The 15,078-nt window shown below is 44.7% G+C and overlaps 1 protein-coding gene across 3 annotated transcripts in view; it reads right to left on the minus strand.

Moving 5' to 3' along the window:
- Positions 1 to 15,078, minus strand: part of SEC24A (SEC24 homolog A, COPII coat complex component) — a 128,314-nt gene that overhangs the window by 87,880 nt on the left and 25,356 nt on the right. For 2 of the 3 annotated variants that reach the window (XR_011363146.1, XM_069969946.1), the window contains exons 2-3: positions 12,714 to 13,223; positions 6,943 to 7,101 (exon numbers count right to left, since the gene is read on the minus strand). Coding sequence is in view for 2 of the 3 variants with exons in the window: in XM_069969946.1 (XP_069826047.1) it covers positions 6,943 to 7,101; positions 12,714 to 13,223 (669 nt within the window). In the remaining variant the exon portion in view is untranslated. The remainder of the gene's footprint in view (positions 1 to 6,942; positions 7,102 to 12,713; positions 13,224 to 15,078) is intronic. The other variant, XM_069969956.1, reaches the window with a different exon arrangement.

Below are 15,078 nucleotides of genomic sequence, written 5' to 3' on the forward strand. Positions count from 1 at the left end.
GAAAGACAGGGAATCCTTGGTGGCGACAAACTTTGTTAATCATTTGTCACAACCAATCCCTCCGGTCAAGATTGGTGATACTCTATCAGTGTCACAGAAGCAGGAGACTAAAGAGTTTTTGCAGAAAAATAAAGACAAGTTTTCTGACCTCCCAGGGCGTACGCATCTCATTCACCATCACATTGAAACTGAGCCTAGAAGCAGAGTAAACCTTAAGCCCTATAGGATACCAGAAGCACGGAGGGAGGCGGTGTCAGCCGAGGTAAAACGTATGCTTGACCTAGGAGTCATTGAGGTGTCCCAGAGCGAGTGGTCCAGCCCGATTGTGTTAATCCCAAAGCCCAATGGAACTTGGAGGTTCTGTAATGACTTTAGAAAGTTAAATGAGATCTCCAAGTTCGATGCGTACCCCATGCCCAGGGTGGATGAGTTGATTGAGAGAATAAGTAGTGCCAGATACATAACCACCCTCGATCTCACAAAGGGCTACTGGCAGATCCCCCTCACTCCTGAGGCTAGAGAGAAGACTGCATTCTCCACCCCTGATGGGCTCTTCCAATACGTAGTGATGCCATTCGGGTTACATGGAGCCCCTGCCACTTTTCAGAGGTTGATGGACTTGATCCTGCGACCACATCGGGATTACTCTGCTGCCTACCTTGATGATGTGGTCATTTTTAGCCCTGATTGGGAAAGTCACCTCTGTAAGGTCCAGGCGGTGTTAGAGGCCATAAGTGGTGCGGGGTTAACCATCAATGCAGAGAAGTGTGCACTAGCCTTAGAGGAGGCCAAATACCTGGGATACATTATTGGGAGGGGGTTAGTGAAACCACAACTAAATAAAATTGAGGCAATACAGAATTGGCCCAAACCCCTCACAAAGAAACAGGTCAGAGCTTTCCTGGGTATTACGGGCTATTACCGTAGGTTTGTGCCAAACTTTGCCACAGTTGCAGCCCCGCTAACTGACCTGACAAAGGGTGCGAAGTCCGCAATGGTGACATGGACTCCAGAGGCCGAGAAGGCTTTTCAAAGCCTTAAATCTGCCTTGTGTCAACAACCTGTGCTAGTTACCCCTGACTTTAGGCAAGAATTTCTGGTCCAGACAGATGCCTCTAATACAGGGTTAGGTGCCGTCCTCTCGCAGGTCGTGAATGGCGAGGAACACCCGGTGATGTACTTAAGCAGGAAGCTATCCCCGGCCGAAAAAAACTACGCCATTGTTGAGCGAGAATGTCTGGCAGTGAAATGGGCCCTAGAGTCCCTAAGGTACTACTTGCTGGGTAGAAAATTCAAGTTAGTTACAGACCATGCCCCCCTAACATGGATGAAGCTGAACAAGGAGAAAAATGCGAGGGTGACTAGATGGTTTCTATCCCTCCAAAACTTTAATTTTACAGTGGAACACAGGCCAGGAAAGTTACAGGCAAATGCTGACGCCCTATCAAGGGTACACTGTCTGTGGGGACAGAATGCTCAGCCCTCCGGTCTGAAAAAGAGGGGGGGGATATGTGGACATGTCACAGGAAAAGTGCTCGAGGGGAGGTACATCTCACCCAGACTACTGCTTATGGGGAGATGGTAAATCTGGAAGAGACCTGTCACTCAGCAGTGATATGCTGCTGAGTTGTTCTTTAAATTTTCCGGGCCAGATTTACTGGAATGGTGGGTAGGTTGGTAGTGGGACCTGCCATTCCCTCCCCCTCGATCCAGTGTGGGTTTTGGGATCAGGTGAGCTCTGATCCCAATCAGCCTGAGAAGGCAAAAGCTCTGGTCAGTCTGAAAGGGATTGCTCTCAGCCAGGGGTGAACAGCTTGCATGCTGTATCTACTGGGAGCAACGAATACTGCCGCCGCTGGGGCCTATTCATACCCTGTGATACTGCCTACTGAAGAGTCAGATAGGAGACCTGTGTTAGTAAGTGCCCAGACGGGCAAGGACCTTTTTGTTTTGTTTTGTTCTGAAAAGCATGGTATTGCTACATTTCTGTTGAGGACTGTTTATGCAGCTAATAAACACCCAACTGTTTTTATAAGTCCAAGTTTGCTGTCTGAACTGTGTCCAAACACACCATCCCCCGGGAAGATCCCTACAAGACATATTGCTTGAATATATGTTATCTTCTGAGTATTGTTTACTTTTCTTTGCCTTTCTTTAGACTTTATCTATACAATGTGTTAAAAATATTGTCCCTTTTTTGATTGCAAAACTTGCTATGTATGCAATATTCTACTGAGAAAATTCAATAAAATATATTGAAAACAGAAAACCTATCCTGCTCTGGACAGTTCCTGACATGGACAGAGGTGGCAGCAGAGAGCACTGTGTAAGACTGGAGAAAATACACCAGTTCCTGCAGGGTATACAGCAGCTGATAAGTACTGGAACACTGGAGATATTAAACAGCTGTAAACCACAAATCTATATAACTTTTTAACACCAGTTAATTTGAAGAAAAAGAAAAAAGCGATAGAGCAAGAAAGTTAGGCAGTGTTTACACACACAGATAACTGTACAATTTATCTGACAGATTTTTTTCAAGCCAAAACGAGAAACAAACTATAAACAGAGAACAGGTCATAAAAGAAAAGACTGGGATTTCTGCTCTTTTCAAATCCATTCCTGGCTTTGGCTTCAAAAATCTGTCAGATAAATTGCTTAATTATCTGTACGTGAAAACACACCCTCATACAGACACTTCCTGGTCCACTCTGTCTCCACTCCTCTGCCCTTCCCCTCCTTTCTGAGACCCAAGTCACATGATCTGTCTCTTCTGTTGCTAGTCAAGCCATAACACCCTATTTGTAACCCCGCCCCACCACTAACATCACATAGTGATCCACCTGGCGAATGGCAGAGAAACAGCTTCTCCTTAGTAGGATAGGGGAATGGAGCACTGTTGTTCACTCTCTGTTTACTGTGCAAAGCAAAAGCTGATTGAGCCAGTGGTGGGCAAATACTACAAAACAAGGGCAGTTGGTTCTGAGGTGCAAGGCATGCTGGGAGATGTAGTTTTCTGGCTGGGTGCCATGAAAACTGGGATTATTTGTAAAAGTTTAAATCTAGGTCTAGGAGCAGCATAGTGTAAATCTGTGGTGGATCGGCAAGTGCTTTTTGTGCAATATATTGTAATCCAATCTCTTTCTCTCTTTCTTTTTCTACTTCTTCCAGTTTCGGCTGATTTTCAGCAATGAATACAGCCCAAACCAGTTTGCGTACAGACTCTGTTAAAACTGTATTTTGAAACCCTCTGCTTGAAGCTTCCGTGCATATTCCGAAGTGTGAACATACCCTAACAGTTCAGGCAATTACACACGTGATGATACAACTATTTTTTTTTAATGGGAAAAGTGCGGGCTATTAGAGCTTTTATAGAAGCTTTATTTCATTTTTTTTAAACTTTACGTCTCCTCTAGGGACTTTTTTAACCAATATTAGACTGATCTAATGCTTTAATGCTATTGTATTGCTATAGCCTTGCATAGACCAGTGCACTGCTAATGCTGTCTGAGATTCTATTAGCAAAGAAACACCGGCAGCAACTGAAGGAGATTATAGACTACCGGCTGTGGAGTTACCCATCAGTACTCGCAGTCACATTGCAGGGATGCCAATCGAACAAAGACAAGGGGGCACTGCTTCTGTCTGGAGAAGAAAAAAAAAGGTTCAATCTCCGGAGGTGACAGCCTTCTTTACCAAAAATCTGTGGAAAAGTATACCCCAGGACCTGGTCACAGCAAAAACAGTGGAGGGCTTCAAAACAGGCTTAGACAAGTTCTTATGCTTTAATGTTATCTTGTTCTGAGTATAGAACCTACCCATCATCCATCCCCTCCTTGGTTGAACTTGATGGACATATGTTTTTGTTTAACTGTACTAACTATGCAAAACTCAACATGAGCAATGGCCAAGGCTCTTTGAATATCACCCCATCTTAGGGCCCTATTTCACCGGACGATTATCGTTCAGATTATCGTTAAATTGCTCGAATGTTAACGATAATAGTCCGGTTGAAATGCAGTTAACGATTACGACCGAACGAGAAATCGTTGATCGCTTTGTAAGACCTGGACCTATTTTTATCGTTGCTCGTTCGCAAAACGTTCGCATTGAATAAGACATCGTTGGGTCGTTCGCAGTATATACGAATGCAATAGCGAAGAAAAAACTATCGCAAATACGATCATAAGTAACGATTATCGTTCCATGGAAATGAGTGAACGTTTTCAGGTCTTTCACAATAGCGGTCGTTTGAGATTGTTAATCGTTAACGATTATGCGAACGATAATCGTCTGGTGGAATAGGGCCCTTAGGGTGCGTTTACACAGAGAGATTTATCTGAGAGATTTTGGGAGCCAAAGCCAGGAATGGATTTGAAAAGAGGAGAAATCCCAGTCTTTCCTTTATGACCCGTTCCCAGTTTATGGTCTGTTCCTGGCTTTGGCTTCAAAAATTTGTCAGATAAATCTGCCTGTGTAAACGCACCATTAGTTACATCTATAATAAAGTGATATTTAGCCTTGCATTTAGCATTGCTCATTACATGTTCCATACTGCTATTTTTGCACAGCTTTGCACTATTTACCTTTACTTCTTATTTATGTTTACTTGTATGTGCACTGTAATCAAATTGATTATTTACACCTGGCTGTGCACTCTAGCTGTTATACTTAAAGGGGTTGTCCGGCGATAAAAAATTATTCACAGAATAACACACATTACAAAGTTATACAACTTTGTAATGTATGTTATGTCTGTGAATGGCCCCCTTCCCCGTGTTTCCCCCCACCCACGCTAGACCCGGAAGTGTGGTGCATTATACTCACCGCATCTCGTGTCGTCCACGGTCTCCGATCGTCAGCAGTGACGTCTTCTTCGGGAGGCCAGCGGATCTTCCCGAGTGCCGGCAACCCTCTTCAGCGTCATCTGAAGCTCAGCCGCGATTGGCTGAGCATAACTGTGCTCAGCCAATCGCGGCTGAGCGGCTGATGACGCGGCCACGTCATCAGCTGCTCAGCCGCGATTGGCTGAGCACAGTTATGCTCAGCCAATCGCGGCTGAGCTTCGGATGACGCTGCAGAGGGCGGCCGGCACTCGGGAAGATCCGCTGGCCTCCCGAAGAAGACGTCACTGCTGAGGATCGGAGACCGTGGTCGGCACGTGACAGGTAATGTATAGCGCACCACACTTCCGGGTACACGGGTGGGGGTGGTGGGACACGTGGACGGGGGCCATTCACAGACATAACATACATTACAAAGTTGTATAACTTTGTAATGTGTGTTATTCTGTGAATAATTTTTTATCGCCGGACAACCCCTTTAAAGTGTCACTGTCGTTAGAACTTTCAAAATCTAAATCTAAAGTAGATGTGAAATAAAGCAAGTTTGCAATATACATTCTTTTTTTTGTTTTTTGTTAACATGCTGTAAAACAGGGGTGGGGAACCTTTTCCATGTCAAGGGCCGGTCGGGCATTAATAAAATCATTCGAGGGCCGCACTCAATGTTATACCCTGCGTGGCAGTTAGTAGCGTGGGTTTGCAGCACTCAGGGCAAGGCAAAGTATTGTTCCCCTAGTGCCCCTGCTATTGTAGTTAACCCTCTGTGATGCCCTTTGTACCTGATGTGAATCCTTAGTGATGCTAAGTAGCCAAAGTTAACCCCCAGTGATGCCCCTGGTAGCCTAATTAACCCCCCAGTCATGTCCCTGGTAGCCTAGATAACCCCCTCACTCATGTCCCTGGTGGCCTAGTTAACCCCCCAGTCATGTCCCTGGTAGACTAGTTAAGCCCCTCAGTCATGTCCCTGGTGTCCTAGTTAGCCCCCCAGTCATGCCCCTGGTAGCCTAGTTAACCCCCTAGTCATGTCCCTGGTAGCCTAGTTAAGCCCCTCAGTCATGTCCCTGGTGGCCTAGTTAACCCCCTAGTCATGTCCCTGGTAGCCTAGTTAAGCCCCAGTGCCTGCACCAAATAAAAAAAATAAACATCCCACTCACCTTTCCTCTGCTCCCACGCTGTCCAGGTCTTCTTCTCCCTCCTCTCTTCGGTGCCGGTCTTCTGCTGCAAGCTGCGCGCGATGAAATGACGTCATCGCGCATGGCCCGCAGGAGTCAGAAGACGTGCGCCGCTCTGCTGGGGAAGGAGCCGGCACTCACAGCATCCTCCTGGCAGCTGTCACAGACACAGGAGGATGCGGTGAGGATGTGCTGCACGTCACAGGGGAGCATCCGGGTGCATCAGAGTGTCAAACTCAATGGGGGAGATTTATCAAAGGGTGTAAAATTTAGACTGGTGCAAACTGTCCACTGCAACCAATCACAGCTCAGCTTCCAGCTCTGGTGAAAGAAAGGAAGAGCTATGATTGGTTGCTGTGGCAAGTTTGCAGCAGTCAAAATTTTACACCCTTTGATAAATCTCCCCCAATGTGTCCATCAATCACATAACTGCCTTCTCTCTGTGAGCGCTCAGATGACCTGGGAAACACTGGACTTCCTGTTTTCTGACTTTGTTTTCTCAAAGAGTCAGAAAACAGGAAGCGCCGCATTTTCCATGATAGCTAAAAAAAATGTAAATTGCAAAACTTGCTTTACATCACATCTACTGTTGATTTAGATTTTGAAAGTTATAACGACAGTGACACTTCAAGGCATAGTTTGTTATACATACATAGGGTTGCTGTTCCGGGTAACATCTTACCTGATGTGTCCCTGAATATGGGAATTTTTTTTTTTTAAGTGCTTTTAACTGGGACCTTAGCTGCAGACACCGCCCCCACCGCACAGATGCAAGAAGCCTGACATGATAGATTACAAAGTTTCTTACATTCGCTTGTATTATAGTTTGTTGAAACTATAGTGTGAACTTAAACTGAAATAAAATGACATATTCCTTAAACTTCTAGGACAAAAGAAACTGAAATAATATGACTTGTCCTCCTTACCAACTTTCTGAGGAGGAGCACTGACCATTGGGGGCATAGGTACGGTGCTGACTGGTAGACCAGATGGAGGTGCTGTAGGTCTAGGTAATGAAGATGTGAGTGGGGGCCCCAAAGGATGCCGTGGTGGCTGAAACTGGCTCATCGGTGGTGGAGCATGACCTGCAAATATCACAGCATAAAAAAGCTAGGTAATTGAAAAATTTACAATGCAAACTAAGAAAGTCTAATGCAAACCACTAAAATTACTAGAAATCACATTGACAGACCTTATAAAAACAGGAGTGAAGCAGTGAATTATGAAACACAAAAATATAAAGAAAAGGACAAATAGAAAAAAGTAAAACAAACGCCAATATGTTTTGAATGCAGACACAATATTTATAGAATTTTCAGTAAATTTATCAAAAGGGAACAACCCTTTAAAAGTAATCTCAAGTAATATAGGCAAACGTGTAGGTCCCACCAAGGGAAATATTTTTGCAAATGCATTAAGTGAACTCCTTTTGACGTGCATCTCTTTTCCTGTCCTTGTTAACAGCCTTTTGTGTAGGTTACGGACCACCAGTCTGCTGATATATGTAGCTATATTCTACATATTCATATATACACAATTATACAGTATATACACACACACTGGGGGACATTTATAAAGTGCTGCGTTTTTAGTGCCAGGCTTGATAATGTCCCAGCAGTGCCAAGGCTCGCCGGATTTATGTAAAGGTGCAATGCCTCTACATAAATAGTATGCGCACTGGAGCACATGCAATGAAAACAAAGGCCAGCTCACAGCTGGAGTAGGTTTCTGTAACATTTTTCCAGGTGGCCGAATTTGGTGCTGCAGAAGAAAGCACAGGGTGGGTTGGGGGAAGCCGGGTAACTGAATTATGTGCCATGCAGATGAAAGCACAGGAGAGTCCCCGTTCTCCCTGGCATACACCCTGGCCATAAGTTTCGTAAATGTCTTCATTCATTGTGTAGCGGTGGTGACGTGTAACTGCAGATCAGCTCTCATACAAGCGATAATAGGAGAAATAAATAGAAACAAACCATGTAGTGCGGAACCAAATAACTGATTGGCACCCCACCAATCAGTGACTGATGAGCTATGCTGTGGATAACTCGAGTCAGATTTAGAATAAAAGGTTCCTTAGTCCTCAAAGCATGTGTCAAAAAATATATCTATCCAGTGTTATGGCTATGGGTGTGAGGATACATGGTTCACTCAAACTACATTGTCAATAGAGTTGGGCATCAGTACTGTGTAATGCATTTAAAATGGAACCAAACATACAACTGAAAACTAGGCTAGATGGACCAGCTGATCTTTTTCTGCTGACAATCTTCTATGTTTCTATCTAAATATTCTGCACACACAAAGAAAAACTGCTAACAATGCCAGATACCTGTAATATAGAGGTCAGACATAGGCCAATATTTGTTAGCTCTTTCAGCTCCTACACTCCTAAATTATCGCAGCCGTGTCCTGCCTCAGTCACTGATTGGCTGAGTGAGCATGGCTGAGTGGGGATCACAGGATCGGGAGCCTGGAAGGTGACCATGCGCTATGGCTGGGCAATATACCGCAAAAATACTGATACCATCTCTGTCATCGGTTAACCAACCTCAACTTTGTCAGGACGGTATTTGCAGTACATTTTTAACTCCTCGTCTGAGCGTCCCGTCCTGTCAGAGTGCAGCAACCATCAGCACCCCTCCCGCCAAAATGCCCACTCTAGCCACCCGTGCCCGGCCCATTACATCAGAGCGCAACAATTACCCACACCCACCCCCGTCCCGTCAGAGCCCCCCCCCATGCGTGCCGTCAGTGCAATCACGTCCTGCAAATGGCAGAAAAGAACCAATCGTCTAGCCTCCTGGCCATCTTCCTGTTCCTCTGTTGTCAGTGTAAGGCGCCAGTGTAAATGTGCTCGCACTCTGGCATTGCGACTGCAGTGTCACCAAAGTTGCGATGGGACATGCTGAGGCAGCTTCCTGCGGACGTGCACAGGGGGAGCTGCTGCACCTGCTCCGGAGCCTAGAGGAATGAAGCAGCTGCCAGCGCCTGGGATCCTCCTCTCCTTCTCAGTGCCCAGCCTAGGTGCTGAAGCTGCTGTGTGCCCCCAGCCTAGGTGCTGAAGCTGCTGTGTGCCCTCAGCCTGCCCATGGTCTCTGCCGCAGCTGTGAGTGCCCATATAGTAATATATACCTATACCTATATGCCTAGCTCTGTATAGTCATACACCCCTATCCCTATAAGCCCTCCCTCGTATTGTCATACACCCCTATCCCAATGTGATGCCCTGTATAGTCCCATACGCGTACGCCTCATAAAGGGAAGGGAATTCCCTCCCACTGGGGGCGGGCCGGCCCGCCTCCTGTGCTTGAGCCCCGGCCCGGTACCCGTGAATAGAACGGCGCCGTACACGGGAACCGGGCTACGGTTCAATAAACGGACCACGGCACCGACTTCCCCGTGACTGCGCCGTTCTTTCCGTGGGTCATATTGAAGAGGATGTACCTGATGGTACATCCTCTTTAACCCCTTAGCGACCCATGACGTATCTGATACGTCAATGGTGCCGCGCGGGGTGTTCAGAGAGGGGTTGCTGCCGGGACACTGCTCTGAACGGCGCTGATCCCGGCTGTCATGTGCAGCCGGGCAGTGCCTCTATTAGCCGGCGCGGGTCCCGTTGGACGGATCTCTCCCCCCCCCCCCCCCCCCCCCCGACCCCCTCCCCGCTATGAGAGATCAGTGCTGTGTATATACAAGTTCCCCAGGGGGACTTCTAGTTAAAGTAAAAATAAAAGTAAAAATGTTTTTTTATTAATAAAAAATCCCCTCCCCTATTAAAAGTCCAAATCACCCCCCTTTTCCCATTTTATAAATATAAATAAATAAACAAATAAATAAACATGTTTAGTATCACCGCGCGCGTAATCGCCCAAACTATTAATCACATTCCCAATCTCGCACGGTAAACGGCGTAAGCGCAAAAAAATTCCTAAGTGGAAAATTGCGCATTTTTGGTCGCATCAAATCCAGAAAAAATGTAATAAAAAGTGATCAAAGAGTCGTATATGCGCAATCAAGGTACCGATAGAAAGAACGCATCATGGCGAAAAAAAATGACACCTCACACAGCCCCATAGACCAAAGGATAAAAGTGCTGTAAGCCTGGGAATAGAGCGATTTTAAGGAACATATATCTGTTAACAATGGTTTGAATTTTTTACAAGCCATCAGATAATATAAAACTTATATATTGCACGCTTTGCGGGGTTGGTGGTCGCTGACCGACACGGTGTGGAGTTAGCGTAGGGACCCGTGTGGACCAGAGGACCTGCACGGTGGTAAACGGGGCAATATGGCTTGATCAATTCATATACAGACACTCTGGTGTTGATTTTTAATATAGGCCTAGCGGCATTAGTATCAGCCATAGATGGGATGTGCAGCCGTTCCATTCTCTCCAGTTCGTAAAACGTATATATGTTATATATCGTTGTAATCTAAACGACTTGAGGAACATGCATAACCAGTCAGTTTTACCATAGGGCGAATGGCGTAAATGCAAAACTCCCCGAAATCAAAACAAATTCCTTTTTTTTTTTTTCAATTTGACAGCGCAAATGATTTTTTTCCGGTTTCGCAGCATATGTTACGGAAAAATAATGCCTATCATTGCAAAGTACAATTGGTATCGCAAAAAATAAGCGCTCATATACGTCTCTAGGTGAAAAAATGCAAGCGCTATGGACTTTTAAACCAAGTGGAAAAAGCTAAAGTGCAAAAACTAAAATTGGCTTTGACCTTAAGGGGTTAAGTACTGTATTTCATTTAATCTGGGGCTATTCTTTTATCTTAATTCACAAACCCACATGCCTGTGTTCTCAAGCCAATGCTATCCACTACAGGGCTGGCTTCTGGCCCGATATAATGTGTGGGACGTCACATCCATGATTCCAAACAAAAGTACTACTAAAAACCTTAGGCCTTATTCACACGTTCAGTAAAGTTGTCAGTTTTTCCGGATCTGTAATCACGGTTCAACTTGGAGAACATGGATTTCTATAGGGCTATTCACACAGTCCGTGTTAAAAGAGGACCTGTCACCCCCGGTGACGGGGTGACAGGCTCCTGACCCCCCGTTAGAGCCCCCTATACTCACGTGATCCCACCGGGTCCCGCTTCTGGAGATGGTTGGGTCACGGAGATATCGCGCCCGAAGCCCGGCGCGCGCGCTCCTCAGATGAGTCCAAAACTCATAGAGAATGACAGGAGAGTCCAGCGCTCCGTCATTCTCTATGAGCGTTGGACTCATCTGAGGAGCGCGCGCGCCGGGCTGCAGCGGCTGATATCTCCGTGACCCGACCATCTCCAGAAGCGGGACCCGGCGGGATTAAGTGAGTATATGGGGTCTCTAACGGGGGGTCGGGAGCCTGTCACCCCGGCACGGGGGATGACAGGTTCCCTTTAATCCGTAATCTGTTCCTTAAAAAAAAAAAAAAAACACATGCTCTAGTGCGGATTGTGATTGCGGTACAGATTACCAATAGAAGTCTATGGGATCCGTGTTTTTCTTGGACGTCACGGATGCAATACGGATGCAAATACGCATGAATTTATACGGACGACGGAGTAAAAATAGCGGGAGGTTTTGCAGTCCAGAAAAATTACTGAACGTGTGACTGAGACCTAAGTAACTTCTAGTATGAATGCCTAAAAATGTACCGCAGGGCAGTTATGCCAGGGAGTCAATGAGTTGTTGGAGGATTTATGGAAATAATTAATTCTTCCCATAAATCTTCCAACAGTTCCTTGAGGGTTAATTTATGGTTTGGTGGGAGGGGAGGAGGGATTCAACAGACCTTGATTTTATAAGTGATGAATGGCTCCTGTCTGGGCCAGCTGCACTAGACACAGGGTTATAGGGAAAAATGTTTAAAAAAAAAAACAAAAAAAAACACAGGCAGATGAAACAGGCGTCTGGCGCAGGGGCCAGGCCATTCAATTTACCACAAACCTTTGCCTATAAAAATAAACATCTATAGCAAAAGAAAAAAAAAATAGAAAACCAAATAATAGACTACAGAACAGCACACAATGTCAGTTAGCTGCTTCTAAGGTCAGCAGGATATTGTCATGCATTAAAACAGGCATGGACTCACGGGACAGGGATAGAATATTACCGCTTTATAAAGATTTGGTGTTTTGCCTCATCTGGAGTATGCTGTCCAGTTTTGGAATCAGATTCATAAAAAGGACGTTCTAGAGCTGGAGAGGGTACAAAGACGGGCAACTAAACTAATAAGGGATATGGAGCATCTTAGTTATAAGGAGAGATTAAAAGAATTAAATTTGTTTAGTCTGGAGAAGAGACGTTTAAGGGGAGACTTGATTAATTTATTTAAATATATAAATGGCCCTTACAAGAAATATGGGGAAAAGATGTTCCAGGTAAAACCCCCTCAAAGGACAAGGGGACACTGCCTTTTTTACAATGAGAACTGTGAATCTGTGGAACAGTCTACCCCATGATCTGGTCACAGCAAAAACAGTAGAGGGCTTCAAAACCGTCCTAGACAAGTTCTTAGACCAAAATAACTTAAATGCATATGTATAGAACCTATCATCCCTCCCCCTTCCCTGTATCCATCCCCTCCTTGGTTGAACTTGATGGACATGTGTCTTTTTTCAAACGTATTAACTATGTAACTATGTAAATATAAACAAGCATAAACAAAGAGTACTTGTAGATTTTACACACTACCTGGAACCTGGTTTTGATGAGTTGGAACAGCATATGAAACTCCATACTGCTGCGTGGTGGGTGGTTGGGAATTTCCTAGTGTTGGCGGTGGGGCAGGGACCACTCCCGCTGTGGACGACACATGATTGGTCATAGGGTAAGCCTGTCCATGACTTAAGGGTGTAGGAAAGTACTGCCAGCTTGACTGAGTTGGCTGGCTTTCAGGAGGATGATTACTGCTTATTGATGCTGGTGGTCCAACCAAATTCTGAGGGGGAGGGGGCATCCTTGGTGAAGATGTTGCATTTGCAGAATTTGGCGCTGGTGATGTTCCTATAGGTGGTCTATTGAAAGCTTGGGCAGATCCTGGTTGTAGAACAGTCTGAGATCCACCATAGTTATACAGTCCAGGGCCTGCTTGAGGAGGAGCTTTCACTGGCATCTGTTGTGGGTGTAAGCCTGGAAGTGCTGAACAATAACCCTGGCTCAATGGTTGCTGTGGCGAATACACCATGGGGTTTTGAAGAGGACCTTGAGGAGAGAATAAAAATATACCTTTTTAACATGTAAATTAACAGTTCAAATATTTATGCAGTTTAAATAGGCCTCCTGCGCACATTCGTGTTTGGCTCCACAGTGTGCAGCCCAGGGATGACACTCTGCGTAAAGAGGCAAGGTCTATTGAGTCCAGACTATATGACTATCCAGCCTAAATGCAAGTACTTATTTTTTTTTTTTTTGGCAGTACAGGCAAACGTACAGACCAAGGAAGCCATGGTCAATGGCCCATTGAGAACTGCAAGTCAATACTACAGGTATGTAGCAAAGCACCACCCATATGGCCAACTATATTAAAGAGTCACAGTTTTTTTTTGTTTTTTTTTTGCAGAGATCAATAGTCCAGGCAATTTTAAGAAACTTTGTAATTGGGTTTATTAGCCAAATATGCCATTATCTGCATTTAAAAAGCCTTTTCCCAGGTCCCACCCCCCTTCCTCTTTTCCATCCACTGCAAAAATTCAGAAAATTGTGACTTGTTGCATCAGACGTACCCTGTTCTAGGGAGAGGGGAGGAGGGAGTTAACAGCAGCAGAAAGCAGATAACAGAGGATTACAGGCATGGAACTGGGTGGCAGCTGTAATCAGAGCTCAGAGAGGTCAGTGCTGACTGTCAAAGGAGATAGAGGGTGAGGCATTTGTAGTTTTGTTGTCCTGTTTTGGTCTTTTATTTAGCTCTCTCCATAGGAGAACAATGAAGTCAGGGGGGAGAGCTTCAAACTGCTTTTTCATGATAAAAAAAAGCATTTTTCGGCTAATAAACCAAATGACAAAAGTTTCTTAAAATCGCCTGGACTATTGATTTCTGCAAAAAAAATTTCACGACCGTGCCACTTTAAACCCCATACATAAAAGCTGATTTTCAATTAAGAATCTACACCAAAAATCCATAAAAATTATGGCAATACGCTCTAAACAGCCCTACCTACATATGTATGGGCACGGCGGCCTATTAGAGCCATCAAAAGTCGTAATATCTGAGTGTCTTCAGTGCTACTCAGAGAAACCAATAAGAATGCACATTTTATTTTCCATTGTCACTTCAAAACACAGAATCTGAATACAACACCCTACATCATCACAAACGATCTTTTACCGTTTCATAACATTAGTTGTGTATTTAGTGCCCTGATTGTGTGAATAGAATTTAGAAGGCCCTTTACACTTTACAAGGGGCAATTATAGTATAAACAGGTCAATTACTACACTGTGCCCAAAAGGTTGCTCTGCTGCACTTCCCTTCTCCTTTGGTGGTTGCCCCTACTTTCTTATTTTTTAAACAATGAAGGTATAGCCATTTAGGTGCCAACACATTGGCTGCAAACAACCCAAACAGAAAAAAACAAACAAACACGCACACACAAAAAGAGACCACGCACTGATCAGTTCTATGCACTGTAGAAAGGCCCCTGACAAAGTCACCATTTGGGAGTGACGATACGCATAGGGACTGGTCCGGTAGCTTACAGGGTCCTGACTATGACTACATGTGAATTGTTCACTATTGCTTTCTATGTTTCTCTTGATTTTTTTATTGTGAACACTGTGATTTTATGTATCAGCTGCAGTTTTGCACAATAGGGATAATCATGTTATACCCTTGTTGAATCATGTTGTTTTGAGCACTAGCACTTTATTTGGATATCAGTGATTTGTTTATAATAACATAGGTTTTACAGCTCATGTGAGTTGATATAAAGAATATATTCAATATTATTGTGGACCCTCATAAACCATTTCAGAGGTAGAGCTACCCGGTTTGAAGTATAGCGTATCATGTTTTGCTTCTATGGTTGATTCACCCTCTTTGGGTATTTTTAAGTGTTTT

The sequence above is a fragment of the Dendropsophus ebraccatus genome, chromosome 1, assembly GCF_027789765.1.
Source record: "Dendropsophus ebraccatus isolate aDenEbr1 chromosome 1, aDenEbr1.pat, whole genome shotgun sequence".
Classification (NCBI taxonomy): domain Eukaryota; kingdom Metazoa; phylum Chordata; class Amphibia; order Anura; family Hylidae; genus Dendropsophus; species Dendropsophus ebraccatus.